The sequence below is a fragment of the Cinclus cinclus genome, chromosome 12 (genome assembly GCF_963662255.1).
Source record: "Cinclus cinclus chromosome 12, bCinCin1.1, whole genome shotgun sequence".
Classification (NCBI taxonomy): Eukaryota; Metazoa; Chordata; class Aves; order Passeriformes; family Cinclidae; genus Cinclus; species Cinclus cinclus.
In genome coordinates, this window is record NC_085057.1 from 18029883 (window position 1) to 18051022 (window position 21140).

At 43.5% G+C, this 21140-nt stretch overlaps 1 protein-coding gene across 2 annotated transcripts; it reads right to left on the reverse strand.

Moving 5' to 3' along the window:
- Positions 1-5165: 5165 nt before the first annotated feature.
- NINJ1 (ninjurin 1) lies at positions 5166-19701 on the reverse strand. Of its 2 annotated transcripts, XM_062501039.1 has the most exons (4): positions 19240-19701; positions 12948-13182; positions 9032-9193; positions 5166-7157 (listed from the first exon to the last, which is right to left on the reverse strand). In XM_062501039.1, exons 1-3 carry the CDS (start codon positions 19309-19311, stop codon positions 9039-9041), a joined length of 462 nt encoding a protein of 153 aa, XP_062357023.1. In that variant the 5' UTR covers positions 19312-19701; the 3' UTR covers positions 5166-7157; positions 9032-9038. The 2 variants fall into 2 exon arrangements, with proteins under 2 accessions (XP_062357023.1, XP_062357024.1); XM_062501040.1 differs by lacking the exon at positions 9032-9193.
- Positions 19702-21140: the final 1439 nt, after the last annotated feature.

Below are 21140 nucleotides of genomic sequence, written 5' to 3' on the forward strand. Positions count from 1 at the left end.
TTAACATTTTCACCTAATTTCAAAACTGCAGTTTTTCTGCTTAGCTTGTTTAGAGATTTGGAGTAAACGGGACTCATCAGTTCACAGACTGGGTGTCTTTGGGTTAATCTTTGATTTTGTGTCATTTTGGGAGTTCCAAGGGCGATTGCCCATGAAGCCTTGGAAGCGCAATGGTGCTTACTGTAGTGGGACTTTGACCACCCAAAAAGGGTGACTTCATGTAAGGGAAAGCATGCAGACAGTTTTGTTACTGGCCTGTTCCTTTGCATAGGGACAACTGCTTGCCTGTGTGCCTCTATGAGCAGTGTTAAGAATCCCACCAAAGGAACTTGTTGCTGTAGCAGGAAAATAATGGGATCATAGAAATGTTCAGGTTGGAAAAGGACTCTTAACATAATTAAGGCTGATCTGGCACCAGCACCATGTTCACCACTAAGCCATGTCCTGAAGTGCCACATCCACATGTTTTTTAAACATTTTCCAGGAATGGTGACTTCACCACTGCCCTGGGCAGCTTCTGCCTGGACAGGCCTTTCTGTGAAGAAATATTTCCTAATACCAAATCTATATCTCCCCTAACACAACTTGAAACCTTTGGAGCCACTGACCCACAGCCAGAGTTGCATCTGTTGCTGCAAGACTCTCTTTGGGGATAAGAGGAGCCCCAGAGCTTGTCACTGGTTTCTGTTGAACAGTGTTGTGGAGGAGGATCTCTAACTTCATCAGGAGGAGAGATGCACTTCATCCAGTGCCTTTCTGTGGACTGACTCCCTGATGAGTGGAAGCTGGACTCCCCCCTCCTTTCCCACTGGTTTCTGGCCCTTTGGGGAGAGGAGCAGCTGTTAGTGGGAGGCTGTGCTTGTGCTGGTGCCTGTGCTGGGCAGCATGCCCCAACCCTCTGCCTCTGCAGGAGCAGCCTCGTGTCAAGTGCTAGGTGAAGGAACCAGACCAGAGCATCAGGTGAAACTATAAAACTATAGGATTCAGGGAGGGGGTAATTTTCTTTCTATCTTCATCTCACCCACTTCATAGGGATGTTATTAGAGCCAAATGGAAAGAAATCAGAGGCAGGAGATGAGACAGGTATGCAGCAACACTGCTTCAGTTAATTTTTTTACTGTTTTGGCATAAAACAGTATTTTGGGTGAATCCTGAGCTGCTCTATTTTGAAGCACAGGCCACTGTACACTGTGGTCACAGTGAAAAGCTTTCTGTCATGGTGCTGTTGATAAATCTTTAATAACATTGTGTCTAGTAAAGCAAAAACCTTTCAGACTCAGTCTGTGCTTCATGCACTGGTAACAGGTGAAGTTGCATGCCAGAATCACACTACACCTGAAGCCTGGATAAATCACAGGTGAGATGTGCTCTCACGGCACAATTTACAGTAAATCCTCTCTTTCCATAGCAAAATATTTCATTTTTTCCTTTTTAAATCCTGGTTTTAGCTACCCTGGGGGTGTCCCAGTGCTCCAGCCCTGTGGGCACTGTCTGGAGCTGCTCTGTGCCATCTGCCATCCAGAGCTGCCTCCATCCCCAGCCCACTGGGATGGGAAGTGCTGCTGGGTCCTGGGGCTGCTCCCTGCAGAAATGGAGAGAGCTGATACTGTTTTTCCTCTGCAGCCTCTGAGCGAATTAATTTTAAAAAGTGGAGGTTTGAAATAGGATGCCTGTGCCTCTTAAATATTCCTGATCCATAGTGGTTGAATACAGCTGGATTTTGCTTCACCTGTGTCTCTGCAGCTGGCTCACAGCCAATTTATCATGGCAACTTTGCTCTGCCCTGGAAGAATGGTGTTCTGCCAGGAGGTAGGGAGATAATTTACATCTGGCTGGAACCCAATTCAAAGTCCAGGTATAAAAGGTAAAATTATAGCAGAAAATAGTAATTATTATTAATAGTAATCATTTAGACAGCAGTTTTCTATGAAAGAGTTGCAATGATACCTTTCAGAGTATTCCCAGGCCAGGAGCCCTGTGAGATACAAATGAAACTCATCTTGGTGAGCTCAAAGTCAGTAAGAAAACAAGTAGAAATTAAATTCTTCATTCAGAGCTGGATGAAATTCAGCCCTGGATGAGCCTAGGCTGGTCCCTCACTCTGGAATGGTGAACAAGACTCATCATTCCATCACACCGTGTCTGCAAGTGAAGAGGACATGCAAATTAAGTAAAATATTAACAGTGATATCAGCTTTGAAGATTGCAGGACCTCTGTGTGATAACCAGGGTCCCTTCAAGATGCTGTGAGGAGTCCTGCCAGTGCAGCTGTGGGATATGGGGCATTCAAACCTGTTTCTTTATAAGCATGGAGAAAAAAAGAATTTTTATGGAGTACGAAGAAGACTGACCCACACAGGCCCATTGTGGCTTGCTCACAATGCTCCTCAGTTAGTGCACATCACACAGTTTGTGAAGTTCAGTCACGTTCCCAAGTTTTGAAACTCTACAAGGGATGGAGAGGCCTGAAGGGATTGAGTCATTTCTTTCCTGAGTGATGATCTCGCTGGCATGCCTGGTGAATCATGTTTTCTGACACAGAAAAAAATAACTCCTATTTCATGGTAAAGATACATAGCTGTCCCCCTCCATATCTTCCACAAGTCCAAAACAAATCTGAAACATAAGGCCTTCCATCAGTTTAGATTATTTTCATCTGTCATGCCAGAAATCTGTGGTAATGTTGAGTGGTGATGAAACTGCTTTCTTCTCAAATATTTTTGGCACCAGTGAAAATGTTTTGCAATGTTTCAGTAGTCCTGGTGTGGTGCTTCCTAGTATATTTACCGCTCACCTCCTGACTAGTTAAAACTTGTACCATTAAAAAGGCAGTGGGACCACTTCTAGGCTGGAAGACTGGAAAAAGAGGAGTGGAAAACATCAGGAAGGAGGCTGAATGAAAAAAGAACCCGACTTTTTAATCTCCACTTCTGACAAAGCCTGACCTGACTGATGAAGGGCCATTGATAAATCTCTGTTCCTGGTTGGGAGCTGTGGCACTCTTTTTGGGAAGGCAGCCAGGTTAGAAAGCAGTTCTTATTATGAGAACCCCAGGGGATAAAATGCACCATGAAAACAGACTTTCAACAGACTGTGGAGGAAAAGTGAATTCAAAATAACCCATAGCATCCAATAGCACGGCAGGTAATGTTTTGTCACCACCCAGTTAGGAAGTTGGATAATCACTGGTAAGATATTATTTTGAAACGAGTGTATCCTGTGTTTCACAACGTATCCTGCAATGACATGTCAGTGACCCTCCCACTGGCACAGCCATGGACTAAGTACTTATCAGGAGCGAGGATGAGTGGGGGCATTTACAGGAGGAGCCTGTCAAAGGTTGGACTCAATGATCTTTGAGATCTCTTCCATCCTAAATGATTCAGTGACTCTGTGACTTCATACAATGAAAATACTTCGATCAGTGTGAAAATAAGGAATCCCCGCCAACAGCTGCAGCCTTTATATACCACATTTTTCCTGTCAGTCTTTTTGCTGTGGATGTGCTTCCAACATTGTGTGTTTGCTTCCTGACATGCCCAAGAACTGTCTGCTATCAATCAACTCCAGTTGTAGGGTCAGCTCTGTCCATGCTTCTGCCCCCTCTGCCCTCCCACTGCTGCTGGATGTGTTTAAATGTCAGGATAGGAATAATTAGTGGTGGGGAGAGGGATGAAAGTCTGGGTGCAGCTGACACATCATCCTGCAGCACTTGGATGCAACCCAGCCTCTGATGGAAACTCTGCTCTAAGGCCTGCTGTGGCCATGTTATGTATCTCTTCTGGAGGGCCTTTTCTCATGTATTTCAGTTTACTTCTTTCTCTAGGGACATCTCAGTTTCTGTCTCTGGTTTGGCTTTGTTGATCAGCTGTGAACACTCAAGGGCTATGGCAAGGCTGCTGCGGGCACTGGGTGGTGGGGTCCTGGCACCTCCCCCAGCCCCTTTTCAGGCTGCACCACCATCTGAGACACACCTGGGCTCAGCTCCTCCTCTGGAGCTCGTCAGGAACTGGTGCTGTCCAATTCATACCAGTGTCCACCCTGAGCCTCCCCTGGCCCAGCCTGAGGCCGTTCCCTCTCCTCCTGTCCTGCTCCCTGGGACCAGAGCCCAGCTACCCCGGCTGTCCCCTCCTGTCAGGGAGTTGTGCAGAGCCAGGAGGGCCCCCGAGCCTCCTTTTCTCCAGGCTGAGCCTCCTTTTCTCCAGGTTGAGCCCCTTCCCAGCTCCTTTCCCTTCTCTGGACACACTCAGCCCCTCAAGCTCTTTCTTGCTGTGAGGGGTCCAAAACTGACCCCAGGATTCCAGGTGGGGTCTCAGCAGTGCCAGCACAGGGGATGGCACTGTCCTGGTCCTGCTGCCACACCAGGGCTGGAACAGGCCAAGGTGCCCTGGTTCCTTCTTGCCCACATGGACTCCTGTGCAGCCACTGCCACCAGCACTGCCAGGGCCTTTCCTGCCGGGCCCTTTCCAGCCCCTCTGGCTCAGCCTGGAGCTGCAGGGGCTGTTGTGACCCAAGGACAGGACCTGGCACTTGGCCTTGTTCAACCTCAGACCACTGGCCCTGGAGCCAGCCTCTCCAGATAAAACTATGGAGCCTTCCTGCCTGACAGCAGATCAATACTCCCAGCAACCTTAATGTCATCTGCAACCTCACTGTGGGTACAGAAGTTGTTAATTAAAACACCTGAATGGTGGTTGAGGGGATACAGAAACCAGGATGGTGTTTTCTGCTTCAGCCTATTTTATATAAGACTCAGCATCAGAATAAGCTCCAGCAGTGACCTGATTTAGAAGAGTCAGTACCAGTAAATATGGCTGTTGTCACCTGCTTCAGTAAGTACAGCTATGCTGAAAATCCCAGCCCAGGCTGTTCTGGATGCTGAAGGGACTAATGAGAAGGACCATGAGCAGCGTTCATCCTGCCCAGAGCTTATGAAACAGGAGCAAACGGCTGACCTGGCACGAACTGCTCCCCACACAGCCTGGAAAACTCATCTTGCTTCATTATTGATGACCTCTTTTTAAAAGAGATATTTGCCACCAACAAAGAACTCTGAAAAAGCACAGCAAACCAAAGAATGAGTCCAAGAGTGAGTCAAACCTATGTATTTGTTTGCTGCCCCTCAGACTGGACTTGAAAGCAGCATCTGACTTAAAAGAATAATAATCGTTTGATTAAATTATTTATTCTTGAAACCAACCTGCAGATGCTTCTCTCTGCTAAAAAATACATGAACTCTGAAGGCTTTGGAGACTTAAAATACAGATTTCATGTCTGAGAATGTTTTGCAAATCTTACCTAATCACATATACAAGACATGGGAAGCAGCATCAGAAGCGTGACAGCCACAAGTGGGCATGAAAGGTCCCACAGCAGTCGGTGGTTTGTGAAAAATAAATACAGGAAGTTGTCCTGCATGCCTCATTCAGAGCTTGTTCTGAGCTACGTTTAAATTAGTACACCACACACAATTAAACTGCTGCCTGCTGGATACTGGTTAAATACATGTTACAGTGGAAATGAAGCAAAAAAAGATAAATTAGAAAAGAAAAAGCATGCCTATTCCATTACTAATCACAAAAGCTTGATTTGTTTTCCTTTAGTAATTCTTACAGAACATACATGAAAGTCTGGTACATCAATGGGCTTTGAAACATAACAAAAGAGAAAGGTCAGTAAGAAAAATTGTAAATGAGATGAGACACACGAAGTCAATCTTCTATTCTTATGTACAAGAGAGCACCTGAAAACTGATGCTAAGAAAATTGATTAATACAAATCTGCGTCTACATATAAGTGCAACCTAAAAAACTCAAATTTTTATGACTTCAGGTATGATACTTTGGAAATAAAATGTTTTTGTTGAAGAAATTCTTGTAACCTACACCATTACTAACAATAGTGTATTTAGAAAAAATGTAAGTCCCTGAGCCAGCAGGAAAGAGCCTGGAAGATAATTATATCTCTCTACATATATTTAAAAATAAAAATTTAAAAATTGTTTTTGCGTTTAGCCATAAACTCATAAAAGTAACAAAACTGCAGAAATCGATGGTAAGGGAGAGAGGAAACTAGAGAGAAAAAACTCAGTTCATTTTGCCATTTGAATTGCTGCTGACAGGCAATTGGTACCAGTTTAGCTGGTAAAGTTCAGCCTGGATCTTTCAGTTTACCAGCTGACCATAGAAAAGGTGGCAGTGTTTCCAGAAATTTGATATAAGAAAGAACCTTTTACAATGAGTGTGGGCAGGCCCTGGCACAGGGTTCTCAAAGCAGCTGTGGCTGTCCCTGGATCCCTGGCAGTGCCCAAGGCCAGGTTGGACACTGGAGCACTTGGAGCAGCCTGGGACAGTGGAAGGTGTCCCTGCCACGGCAGGGATGGGACTGGATGTCCTTTAAAGGCCCCTTGAATCCAAACTACTCTATGATTCAAATAAATACATATAATGCACAGAATACACAGAAGAGCAGTTCATGGTAAGAAACCATGAACAATTAGGTTCTTTGTGTCTGTGCATGAAGGACAGGACATTTTAAGTGTGTCCAGAAGAAACAGTACAAATTATTTCCTGTGAACAAAACCAAACAAAAGAATGCTGCTTGTTTCTGTTTGTCTCATCTTTGCTTTAGCTAGAGTTGAAAAAAAAAAAGGAAAGAAAGGCACAGCCACCTTAACACGCTGCAAAGGAAGAGCCCTGCTGGGCTACAGAGTACATGGGCTTGGTGCCAAGCTGTGAAATAAAGGGAAATGTGACCATGTCAGAATCAAAGGCTTGACATTTCTTACAATGGTGGAAATGACAAATTGCCACAAAAACCAAAGGCATGTAAAAAGAAAAGTCCTGTTAAGTGCTACTAGATGATATTTCCTTGTTTCATTAGTTTATGGCACTTCTCTGAAAAAAAAATTAAGTTTCTTCAGAAAGTGAAGTGCCAACATTCCAGTAAAACAGTATCCTTGGGGCAAAATCAACCTCTTCTGAGATGTCAAACACTTAAATATTAACACATGGGAAAATTTTAGGTATACAAGTGTGTTGGAAGCTTGAGAAAGCTGCTTGATGTGTCCAGCTTCTTCAAATTATTTTTCCTTCCCCACTGTGTCCAGTGTAGCAGGCTCAACTGCAAATGGCATCTAAAATGAATGCTCCAGGTCTCTGAAACACAAAGACATTAATATTTTAGTGATACAGGAATTACAGTAAATGATACATTTGCTTTAAAGGGGAAATTAAGTTTTCTGTGTAAAAGGGTGTGTAAGATTAAAGGTGAAGCCAGAAAATGGTGGCCACCCACCTCTCTCAGGGTTTTGAGGAGACTGTGGCAACAGACTAAAAACCACTTATTTTTCAAGTTACATTTAGATGATCAGATATTTTTAGCAAGGGCAATGAGCAAAAAAAACAGCTGTAATATTCCAAAGCAATACAGAACTTTCACATTTAACAAGTCTGCAGACAAAATAGGTTCTGGACACCACATGTGGCTGTTTAATTAGGAAACTGCATGTGTGAGAGCATGGAGGCAGGAGTCCACAGCTGCTGGTTCTGTTCTCAGCTTTCTTATGCCTATTTCAGATCCTTGTCTCTGCCTCTGTCCCTGGTATTGTGTGCTTCATTCTGTGAAGGCAGCTAAAACTCCAGTAATTCTTCATGCAGCTCTCCTGGCTTTGCCAGTGTGATTTTGGGGTTCAGTACTGTAATAAGTGCTTCAGTACTGCTTTAACATGTACTGCTGAAGTCAATATTCTACCTGTATTTCTGATAATAGCTCATATAATCTATGTGCTTTTTGCTGTTAAAATTAAGTATTTATTAGTCTGCTTATAGTGACTATGGTCAGAAAATGCAATAAAATTATCTTGTTTCACTGCCAGAATTTCACACATTTTCATTAAAGCAGAAAATTTCACCCCCACGCTGAGATAAAGTAATGTAGTTTTCATCTTCCTAGTAAGTTTTTGCACTGATTTCCCCCCATGTTGTTTCGACTGATGATAAATTTTGGTTTGACTCCCATTCTTGTTACACACTTCTGTTGCACTGTTCATCTACAGGTTGATGGTTCAAAGGCCTTGTATCTTCTTTTTCATGGAGAAAGGGTTTTCTGTAGAAGTTTGCCAGAAGCAGTAATGTCACGTTCACGGGCTGTCTGTGTAGCAGAGTGCACCATGGCCTGTCAGCCCAGTCATCTCTTCTTCAGCAAGTCTCTGACCCTGGGATGAGATCTGGGAGATCTCTCTGGCCAAGAGCCAGAGCAATGCTGGCACACACACACTTAGCAGTGCTATTTTAAAGGCAGATGATGACCATGGTGCTTCTTGCATTACAAGCCTACAATTTAGGTTTATCTCCTCCCAAACTGCTGATCATAGCTGTGATGCTAGGAGGATACTCAGTTTGATCCCCACAATTCCTACATTTATCCTTCTGTGTAAGAAAAGAACAAAGCTGAAAGTGCAGGTAGAGCAACAACATTGTCCTAAATGGCCACATGTGAAGTGATAGTGCTCACCTTTGTGGGCTGAGCCTCCCACAGAGCAAAGCCCTGTCCTGTGGAGGACAGAGGAGCCCAACGATCTGGAGCCAGCACAGGAACTGAGAGGCTCCAGCACAGGTAGTGTTACATGTCAGATTTACCAGCCCTAGCTACTTGGAAATAGATTGTCTTCAGTGTTAAGTAACAGACCGGGTGCAAATGTTCCTTTAAAAAAGAAGAGGCATTTGGAGAAAGCAGAACAACATTATTTCCCTTATTGTCTCAGTCAGCAGTAAGGAAAAGGAGTGGCTAGGCCAGGACAATCCTTACACTTCCTATGGGTGACACATGTGCTGCCATCAACTTTTGAACTCCACATTCACAAACACACTGTAATAACTTACCAGTTCCCAGCAGCTTCTGCTTTTGCACTAATGAGTTTTTTGCAAACTGAGGTATTTTCAAGAACTTGGACAGTACAGATCACCTTGTGGCTGTTTCTAAAGTGCCCCAGTGTGCCCTGCTACCTCATGCTGCAGGGGACCACACTCACCTGGTCCTTACTGTCTTGATGCTGACTCAGCAACTGGTTTCTGCACTCCAAAGGCAGTGATAAAAATATTCACAACTACTATAATGAATACTAGTCCAGTTGCAAGGTTGTTGAGGAAATTCAGCTTTCCATGTTTTGCAGGGTTGTTAAGGTCATATTTTACTTCAAAGAGAAAGGAGAAAAAATGTTTAATGATATGTATATTTCAAAATCCAGAATAAAAGGTTTCATACTGCTGTAGTTAAAGAATTTATCTTACACTAACCTATTTAGATCAGTCATATTTAAAAGGGAAGGCAGATTCTGCAGTGTCAGTGAAAGTGCTGAGGGGAAGGTCTATAACCACAAGGAGCCTATTAACTTCCAGTAATTAGCATCTAATCTCTGTGGAGACACATGGGAAGTAATGGATGCACTAACATCACAAGAAATCTTTCAAGTTCTTGATGTTTTGAAGCCTAGCTTTGTTGCAGACTTTTAAGCATTTAAAAATTACTTCAGTCTTGAATACATGAAGCTTGAAGCCCTGACAGGATGAAGTTAAATTTCCGAGTGAAAATGCTACAAATCTCATTGCCAGTGCTGGATTTTTTTTCTGTACAGGTGCCCTTCCACAGCTTGTACTCCCTCGTACTCCCTGCTTTTGCCCTGATTCTCTTATTAGAAAGCAAGGGCACTCTATCTGTTAAACAGAGGGAGATGTCTGAGCCGTGTAGCTGCAGTGCTTTCTACAGAGAGCATCCGCTGTATAAACACTGTCCTTTGTTTCTTGCAGCTGTTTTCTGGTTGAACTGCTAAAGGGAGTGAAGGAGGCTCACACAAGGGAGATAGCATTAATAGAGTGTAAGCTTTTATTCCAAGCCTCGTGACAGCATACAAATTAGTTACACTGGGCTGATAATAGGTTTGGTTTAAGACAGCGAGAATCCTGGGGCACTTGCCTGGCATCACAGAATCATTAAGGCTGGAAAAGACCTCCAAGATCATCAGGTCCAACTTTGACCAAATACTATCATGCCCACTGAAATACCACGTGAAAACCCAAGAGTTTCCTGTCTCTGGCAGTAAGGGCCCTGCAGCTCAGACACTTGGCTACATTCCTTTGATGCTGGAGCATGTTTGGAGAATGGGTTTTGTCTATTAAGACTCCAAGTTCTCAAGAGCATAAATCACTGGAGCTCGTGTTTGCATGTGCACAATATGTGAGAGAAAGTTTATACCTGACAAGTTTTTACACCAGCATAAAACCTAGAGCTCCTTCTGATAGGCATATACATAGACATACAGCTTATGACTCCAACATACAAAATAAATCCTGTTATTTGCTTGTACCATCATCACCCTGTTCCATACTGCAGCAGTGAACCACTGAACCAATATCCCTTGTTGTTGAAGCAGCTAAGTGGTCACAAACACACTTGTGATGCTGAAGTTCTAACAGCCAGGTTCACCTTGGGTCCCTAATAATGCTGTTTTGGTTTCAAGGAATTCTGGGTGTCTGCTGAAGTCCTGTTTGCTAAAGCAGTGTAGTCAAATATCACAGGCCAGACAAAGCAATTAAAAACAGTGTGGGGGAACTGCCCTGAGAAGCTGCTGCACACCTGTGCAGGCATGAAATAATTTAAGTTCAGTAGTACTTCAACCTTAAAAGGAGTTTACACATCTGTAAAGCATATGGAGGCATGTGAACGCCTGCACCTCAACCTGACCTGGAAAGACTCTACTACTGCCATGGGAATGAAGAATAAATGAAATGGAATCATTCGTTCTAAAACACAGAATAAGAACATTTGAGACAGTTGGATTAAAATGGAAAGGCAATAATGGCCTGACCTGTTATGCGAGTTACAAGCAATCATGATGAAAGGCAAACTGAAACTTTCAGAGCTGTCCCTTTGTCCAAAGGAGGGTGAGACAAGACAAGTAATACTTGTCAGTTTAGGAAGAGCTCTAAATTTTGAAGTAGAATTGCAGTAATCCTATCTTTGTAATTACAGTATTTAAGATGAGGGTGTTTGTGAAAGTGTTCTTAAAAACAGTTATTCTCTAAGTATTTTATTATAGTGGATTATTATGATTTCATGCCACTGAAACTATTTTAAGACATTCTTTACTTTTCTTCCAAAAAGTTAAGGCCACCAAATCCCTTCCAAGGACAAGTTTGCTGAACATTTCTCACATTGTCTTCATGAAAGGCTCTTTAGAAGGAGGAAAAGCTTTTAATACCTAATAGAAACTGTGAGAACTGGTAGCTCCCAGGATAAAACCCTGACTCAAGGAAAGGAACTGGATGGTGGTACAGACTTTTGTTTGGCAGTGTGAGAGCTTAAAGAGACAGAATTTCATGGCTGGACAGAAGCAAACTATTCCTGCCAGTCAAAACTACAAAATGTACACTGTGAAAAGCAAGTTACTGCTCTGATGCCTGTATCTTCATACCTTTGTGTCCTATTTCTTGTCTTAATTTTGTCTTTGACCTCAGCAGAGCAACACTGCTCCAAGAGTGCATCACCATAAGCCAAGGGCTCTGTCACCCTCAATGTGACAAAGATAAAACTGACAGCAATTTAAACCATTTTAGCAGTGTTTGTTTAAACCATTTTTGCAGAAACAAGCATTGAAAAGTAGTATCTCAGCATACACTGAAGAATTATCACCCAACAGAAAGACAGGGAACTTGTTTACAGCCTCGAAGTCTGCTGCAACAACCAGGGAGATGCCTTCAACCAAGGAACATAAAAGTATTTTGCTGATTTCTCCATTACTCATTTCCCATACCTCCCAGCATCAACAGATTGTTTTTTTCCAGTCCCCTTCTGGAATCTCCTCTGAGCCAAGACCTGGATTCTGCTAGTGCACCAACTCTAACAAATGCAGAGACAGCTGTATTCCATCTCTTTTGTAAGAAAGAAAGAAGATACATCAACTGTGAATATTACAAGCCATGTGTATCCTGGATCCCTAGGAACTTTCTCCTTGAAGAGAACATTGTTTTGTCAGCTGTGGTAAGAGAACAGAACACTGAAAGATTGACAGGGATGTCAAAGGTGGCACCCGTAGCTCATTAAATGCCATGTGTTAACTCTGCCTTTCCATTTACATTAAGCCCAAAGTCAGTTACCTGGTCCCACTAAGGTAAAGGATGAGATTTGAAAAACACTGTGAAAATAAATAATCCCACATCCCTAACAGAAATGCCACACCAACATGACGATGGACATTTCAACTTTCACTTCCCTTTTGGAGTTCCACATTCACAGTATTTTCCTATATGACTGATATGGAAGAAATGTATTTCAGCCACAAGATTAAGTAATAGGTCTTGCCAAAAACATTATTATGAAACTGGATAGACTGCATTATCCTATCTGATAGGAATCAGTAGGAAGCATCCTACTGATGCTTCTTCTACAATATTTAATCATTTTCCTTCCTGCTCAGGATTTCCGGAGGAAAAAATATTCATAGTATGGGCAAATGAGTAGGAGGAAGTCGATAAAAATTGAAGATTTCACATAAAGTTGCCCTTCCTCCCTTTTTTGAAGTATTTCTATGGTTTCAAAAGAAAAAACTGTATATTTGAGTATTGAGAAAAATTTCTTCACTGAAAGGGTTGTCAAGCATTGGAACAGGCTGCCCAGGGAAGCAGTTGAGTCACCACCCCTGAAGATAATTAAAAGACATGTAATTGTGATGTTTATGTACATGGTTTAGTGGTGAACAGGGCAGTGCTGGGTTAACTTCTGGACTAGATGATCTTAGAGGTCTTTTCCAACCTAAATGACTCTATGATTCTATCCTGAACTGGTTCTGAGGCAAAGGCTCTTCAAAAGCAAAAGGCGTGTTTATTTACCATCTTACAGGTTGTGTCCTATAAGAAACATACAGGTCAGTGGTTCTTGCTGTTGCTACCTACCAAGGAATATGAGGAGCACCCCCACCACAACTTGCAGGGTGAGTGACAGGCTGATGAGAATGATCAATGGGACGTAGAAGGAAAAGGAGGGCCCTTGCTCCATGACAGCTTTGAGCTGGGAGGCGTTGGCCATCAGCAGGGCGATGTCCAGCATGCTCTCGGCCGCGCTCTTCTTGTTGGCGTAGTGGTTGATGTTGATGGGTCTGTTCCTTTGGAACCACTGCCATGCTCTGTGCTGGAGCCACCAGAGAGGAAAATGGTTATTCATGTCTCTTAACTGGTGGTGAGTGAAACATCACTTGGCCCATCAAATGATTCCTGTGATCAGATGGGCAGAGCCACAGCAGTACCGAGATTTCTGCGCAGCTTTCCCACTGTTAGCCCCATCCTCAACAGGAGAGCAGAAACCAGTGCCTACCTCTACTGCCCTTTGGCACTTTTTCCAGCTTGTCTATAGGATCAGTCTAAACAGTAAAGCATGTTTCTACCCTGGGAAAAGGAGAGACTGGGAAGGCTGAAAAGTTTGCACTGAGAAAAAGTTGGGAGGGAAAAACCACTATAACACAAACAACAGGTTGCTGTGACTAACTTACTCCTGAAGGCAGACTTAAAAATACAGATACTTACTAGAGTCACTTTCTCTCATCACACATCCAAAAAGTTACTTCATTACTCATGAGTCCTTAAAATAGGACTGATGTGAAGTTGGTTACTGGGTGAGCTTTGCTTGCCCTCCCTTCCTTGCTACTCCTTCCTCAGCCATGCCACTGTCCAGGGCCATCCACACACACATAAACAGATGTTTTTTCAGTCAACTATCATATGATCTGCTGTTGCCAAGAACTGCCCGATTACAAGAGAATCTTTTTCCCCCATTTTCACATCAGCTGGTTTTGGTTTGGGGTTGTTTTTCATTTGTTTGGGTTTTTAAATTGCTCTGCAAACAAACAGGAAAATAAAAATCAACTGCAGGGCAAACCTAGGGCTAGTTAACCCAATGGGATGAATATATGAGTGTTTCCTGATGATGATTCATGTGACCTGACTTGAAATTTAACTGTTTGTTTCCCAGAGGTGCCTATTTCTCCATGGATTAAATGCAGTTTAGGGTAACTAGGTTAGATTTAGCTGCCCAGCTCCACAAGGAAGAGTAAGTGATCCTCTATCCTGCTGTCTCTGAACAGGTTAGGAGTTTCATTCTTGCTGCTCTTACTTCTAGACTTCAAGAGTAATAGACAAACATATGAAAAGTAAGCTCATTTTAGCTGACTTCTTTAAACCTACTTTTTAGATACTTTTACTGCCCAATTGTATTAATCCTTGCCAGAAAATCCTGTGAAAGAAGTCTGGCTTTGCAGGTTAGTTCAAATGCAGAAGATACCCTCTAATTACTCTCTTCAGCAGCACTAAACACGATCAACTCCCAAGCCAGGCTTGCCACAGTCCTGACCTAAAAGCCTCCTTTTAAATAGGGTAGATATTCATGTACACATTGTCAGTTTTTCCAGAGCATTTAAACACCAAACTTGACCTATTTTCACCAGACATGTTGTCATCCATCACAAGCGTGAATATTTGACTGAGTGTAATTTGTCATAGGGCAGCAGCAAACATCAGAGCTTTTTCGCAGCCTGTGATCTTGCCTTCACCAGGAAAAAATGACCTGTAATCATGAAAACACCATGAAAACATTCACTTCATGTCTCCTGACTGATGCTGGAAAACCATAAAACAAAAAAAGAGGAAATTAGCCTTGTCTTCTGGGAGCAAGCTGACGGCACTGACGGAGGTATTGAAGATGATGCAGTCACTACTCCATGGGCACTTTTTTAAGATCAGACTGTGTGTTAGGCAGCAATACATAGACAGGCAATGAAAGAAGAGATGTTGTCTTAAGCTCGGGAGACCGACAATCTGTACAACAGAAATGACAGTAGAACTTGGTTATGTAGCTTTATGGTTTCAAAGAGATTGCAGGCATGCAGCAACACGTGCAGCACACAGCACCAAACACTCACTGTGCTGTGAGCACCCACAGGGCCGTGGACAGGGACAGCAGAATGTCTGGAGATTTTCTAGGATGCATGTAAAGGAAGGCTTTTACTGCAGGTGTCACTTGGCAAAAGAGCAGTATGCCTTGCGACGTGACCTGCTTCAGTCTCAGGGCAACCAAAACACCTCCTCACAGACATTGAGCATTCACATTCCTTGGTAGAGACAAGCTAAGCCCTTGTGTTCATGCCTCCAACGGAGTTTGAGCAAAGCCAGCACGTGTGCTCGCACGTGCGTAAGAGCCAGGTGCTGCTGGGACTGCATTCCTTGCACTATTCCCTGCCTGCCCTCACGTCCCCAGTGCTGCAAAGCTTCAGCCTCTCAGCACAACAACCTGCCCTGCTGGTCACTGTGCACAGTTAGACGAAGGACAGGAGTGAAAAGCATCTCCCTCTTGCTCCATCTGTGACTGGAAGAGTCCCATGGAAGAGCTGATTTTCCCAGTGCTGTCCCCACAGCAGTACCACTCTGGGTCTCCTCACAGAAGCAGGGGCTGTTTGCTTGCCCGGAGCACTGTATTCTGCAAGGATAAAGCTACAATGCCATGTCCTAAATGGGCACATTTTTGTTTCTCTAAGATGGAACCTTCACTCCAAGACTGAATGGTACTGGTTCACAATCTCCTGTGTTAGTACAGACTTCAGCTCTGCTTTCCTTCATTCCCCATTACAATGGTACAGCCAGAAGAACTGAGTTCTTTTGAAATACAGAAAGGATTTACTGGTTACATTTATTTAAAAACAAATACAAGCGGCTCTGCAGCAAATGTCTTTAGGTGCTGTGTTTCATGGATCACATGAATCAATCACCCCACCTGGTGATTCAACAGGAAGGAAAGAGCACTGAAAATGGAAATATTTGAAAACAATAAAGGATCTTTTCTAAATACAGTAAATTGTATCTGTAAGGATTACAGCAGTTTTCTTTCTATTTGGGATTAGTTATTAATGCAATTTTATGGGCCAGCAGCCTTGATTAGAGCAGAATGACCGCTGGGTTTGTAATGCCAATAGAGCAAGCTTCCTGAAACTTTTGTGTTTAGGAATAAGTCTGAATTATAAAACAATGGAAACTTGCTACATAATAATGATCAGTGCCCCTCCTCTGCCCCCCAGAGGAAATTGTTGACCCCGTGAGTCTCCCCTCAGGCTCCTCTTCTCCAGCTGAATAGACCAAGGCTTCCTCTCCAGGCCCTTCACCATCCTCATGGTCTCCTTAGCTCTAATGGATCCTTTGTACACCTCCTTAGAAGATATTCTGTGGGGTTTTTTTTCAAAAAAAAAAAACCCATTAGATCACTTGCTCAGCTTAGCACTGACTCAAGAGAGAAAAACCCCTACCCCTGGCTCTGGAATGAATCATCAGTTTAATTTCCCACAGAAGTTTTATTTTGCAGAGATGGGGGAGATGTTCACCCAAGTACCAACCCAGTGTAACACTAACTGGTTCATGAGAAGTCTGCAATCACATCTTGACATGCTGTGGCTGCAGGCAAATTAAAAAAAAAAATTAAAAAAAAGGAAAAATGGAAAAATTCAGCATGTGTTTGTATTATAGACATCATGATTTTCTAGCAGCTTCAAACCCCTGTGCTTAAGAAGAATGACTTTTATACAAGCAGAAAATGAAGGTATGACTACAGTAAGAAAAAAACTGTGGTAATCATGTTGACTCCTGAGAGCTAAAAAAGTTGATATTAGAAAAGGAAAAAGTACAGTCTACTGAGGGTCAAGCACTGTTTTCCTAAAGCTGTATTGGTTCCAGGATCCGGTTAGAATATTTCTACTCATTAAATTAGTGTAAAATAATCAGCACACCTCATGATTAACTTTGTGAAATGAAGGAGTAACTTACACTCGTTAACACAGCTATTTAAATAGAAGTTTGCTCCTGTATAATTTTTTCTGCCTTGCATTATTACTACTTATTCCAGTCATTGGGTTTTACAATACTATTTCTCACAACTGGGCTGTGGACTATTTTTTGTGGTTAACAGACTGTTTACTCTGGCTACTTAAAAAACATGCAAGCAAAAACTTATCACCAACAGTATCAATTTTTGGAGTATCCTCCAAATTCAGTTTGATATGAGTAATGAGAACATACAATTTCAAATTATATGCAGCAAAATAATTTCAAGTTCCTACAAGGTGGTTACTTGCAGTATGATGTCAAGAAACTGCCTTGTTTCAAATTACTTTTACGTTCCAAATTACTTCTGAATTAATATACAGACTTCAACACGTATTTAGGAATAACATGATTAAAGCTGTTTATTTCTACTATCCAGTTCTTGTTCACCTTTTTCATAGCTCTTCTTTAATTCCTTCATCTGGCACATCCTGTTATCTCGGAAACACTAAGCTAGATTTTACAACATGGTGGATGGAGAGTGTTTCAATACAGACCATGAACAAGGAAAGCAACTAGATGGATCAAAAAACAGTTACAATCTGGATTTGTACGAACAGATCCTCTGAAGCAGAGATGAGATACTTCTGCCAGGTGTAATTACACACATTAGTCAGTGAGGTGTGCCATGCCAGCCCAATCCTAGAAGCAAGAAATTTCTTGCTTCTAAAGCCTGATAGCTGCTAAAATACATATTCAAATGAATGTTGGAATAAAAATAAACCGCATCAAACCACTGTGTGACCGCTTGTTCAGAACTACCAAGAGCTTAACTAATGTTTTTTTAATCTGTTTGCTTTGAAGGTAACAACTACACCTACATTTCATGTCAACTCTTCTGTATGAGAAGGTAGTGGTCTGTGGTGAAGATGTGCAAGAGAGTCTGTTTTGAGGAGAGGACAGATGCTGGGATGGGCAGGAGGGAAACGAGGATGGCCCATGCTCCAAAGCCTGTGAGCATTCCTCAAAGCAGACACACCTTTGACTCCAGTATGGAAGATTCAGACACCTGCAGATGGTCTCTCCAGGTTTAGGCAGCTGTTGAGCTGGGGTATTCCTTTGTTTGTGTGAATTGTAAACACTGGCAGATTTTTTAATATATCTTCTATTCAGAGATGGGCTTTTCGAAAAATCTGTCCCCAGCCTTTTTGCCTTGCATATACTTTGTGTGTCTGTGTGAGAAAATTAGAAAAGTATTTATAAAGTTCACTGAAGTGCCACTGTATACATTTAAAACAACGGAATAGGATGTCTCACTGCTTATTCTTTATACAGTACTCACTGAGAACTTGAGTTTTGATGGGAAAGATGTAACAAAATGAAAGTTGCTTGCAACTGAAGATGAAGTAAAACAGGAAAGTTGCTGAAAAATTCTTGGAGCAGACCACACTGGGAGAAAAAAACCCATCAAGAGTACTTGTGATGCAATCACCAAGCTGTGTCAAGAAAATGACAGAACTGCTGAGAAGTCAGAGATTTAGAGGAAACCAGTCCAGGTCATCAGTTTGACCTGTATATCCCAGCCTTGATTCACTTTAGATAGGATTTCCAGGATTTATTAAAACCAGGTTTTTATTTTTTTTGGTTTGATATTCATGACTGCAAGGGTTTGGTAGGGAGGGAGGGATGGAGGAAGGACAGATGCGCTGCACGATCAGCCCAGTCCGTCTGTAACCAGAACGTTTTACCAGTGACACAGAAGAGGGTTTAGTACAGTGGTTTCTGTGTGGCAGAGACTTAGGCTGGAGTAAGAGCTGCCTTTAGACTTTAGTCCTTTCCAAAACAAGATAAAAGACACTTTTTTACCCATCTGTTTTTTTCAGATAAATGGCATGGTCTGCAAACACCCTCTACATTTAAAAAGAATGTGGAATGAATACTTCCCAGGGAGGATGTCTGGTATGTTTCGACATGAGATTAGGAAAAAGCTGGGTATTCTTGTTTTTATTTCGATTACTGCATGGAAATTAACCATACAGGCGCAACTGCTTCAGTAATTCCTCCTAGCTTTGTCATTGCTTATTCTGCAATAAGCAGGTATCTGTCCCGAGCCAGCCGGGTGGGCAAAGCCCCGCAGGTGCAGCGAGCTGCGGCCGGGTGCCGGGGGAGGAGGGCCCCGGAGAGACACGCAGGAGCCGGGAGCTGCCTGGATGCCGTGTCCGGCCTGCCCGGGCACACGGACCCGCAGCGGCCTCGCAGGTAGAAAGCCAGCAATGATAACCGAGCAGCACCCACCACCACCGCGCCTCGCGGAGTCCCCGGGATGGCCCCGACGGGACGGCTACAGCGCCGGGAAGGCCGCGGGCCCCGGACCCCGCCCGGCCCTCACCTGCTCCTCGGCCGCCGACTCCGCGCCCTCCGCCGTCCCGTTCAGCTCGTGGGTCTCGCTGCCGGAGTCCATCGCGGCCGCCCGGGCCGCTGCTGTCCCGGGCGGGTCGGGAGGGGAAGGTTCCCCCGGCCGAGCAGCGGTTCCCGGAGCTGGCCCGGCCTCCCCGCGCCGCGCCCCGAGGCTGCTCCCGCCTCCGGGCCTGCCTTCCTTGGCTCTTCCCCCGCTCTTCCCCGCCTCCTTTCCCTCCTGTGCCCGCGGGCCGAGGTTTCCGTGCAGGGCCCGGTGAAGCGGGGCAGCCGCCGTGGAGCCTGCACCGGCACCGGGGCCAAGCGCAGCCAGCCCGGGCTGAGCCCCAGTTCCCGGTGTTGGCCAGGAATCACACTGATTGTGTGTAGGGAACTGGCAGTGGATGCAAACGGCTTATTTCAGAAATCTGTCTTGATAAAATGGAAAGATAGAATTTTATTTCCCAGAGCTCTCTGATCAGTGCTTTTAGGATTTCATTATCACTATCACTGTCTTCTTCCCCCCCCCCCCCCCCCCAATTGTCCCACATATTTTTGTCTCCCTATGCTTATTTTCCCACCTGTGCTGTGACGAGGAGGATGTACAAAACCAAACAACATACAGTTTTGGTAGTAAAACATCTGCCAGCAAGAGCAGAAATGTGAAAAATAAATGTAAGTAATTGGGCTTTATATGACCACATGTAATCTCTTTTAAAGCCCGAACTGCTCATCTGCACTGAAAACGTTCCTGAGTAGTTGTTAGTGCAGTGGGCTAGGAAACACTAATTAGGAGAGAGCAATAAGGTTTGTTGTTATAGTCCATAGAAAATGGAAGAAACAATGTATTATGGCAGCAAAGGTGCATGTGTATAAACTACACTGTTCTTAACAAGTACAAGGCTTAAAAAGGCACATTGCTTTCCTTAATTTTTGGGTTTGTGGTAGCTAAACTTCAGTAATACACTCAGCTAGGCCAGCCTTTATCAGATACATTACCTGTTCATTTAACAGTTATTAAATATGCATGAACCATAATTGTTCATTTGGATCCCAGGACAACCTGGTCAGAACCTTCTCTGGTTGCAAGCATCCAGCGACATTTTCAGAGATACTGCTCTTTTAATGACCCCTTTTTCATCTTTTGTACCTCCTTGCTAATGCATTTCAAGAACCTTGTTTGGTGGTTGCAAAGGTTTGATGCGTTCTAGGGAAATAATTGTGCCCTTAATCCTAAAAATGAGAGGTGTGCTCTTTGAACATGACAGTGACAGTGCTAAGTGATTCCCCCTGTGTGCTAACTCCCTGTGTGCTGCACAATCATGGGCCAAGGAGACCTGAGAGTAGGACCTGTTCTTAATCCTGTGGGAAATGGGTGTAATTTCAGAACTGGGAAACAGCTGAGTTTGTGTATGTGAGACATACAGTCTGAAACAGTAGTTGTCTGTTGAAACTTCACATTTGTCAGTCCAGTGTAATTTTTTTAACAATAAATTTTCCTGTTATCCAGACTTTGAGTTAGTTCTGTGGGTTGAATCTGGAAAAAAAATCTTTTGCTTATGGAAAAGACCCTATGCTCCCTATGTGGAAATAGCCTCAGACTCAAACTGTGGTGGGAGAGAGGCAGACTGGTGATGTGATCAGTCTGCAGCCATGGAATGAAACAAGACAACACTCTGTGGTAGGTAGGTCTTGTTTGCATGTGTATTACAAAAAGAGAGCCTGCAAGTGTTGTCCCAAGAGTCTGAGTCAGGGGTTCTGGTGAGTGTTTTGTACTGGAAGATACTGGAAGGTGCACAGACAGTCCTTGGGACCACTGTCAGAACAGCCATTGAAATATAGATGAGAATATTGAAAACAACAAAACCCCCACTGCTCTGCATCTTTGCATCTTAG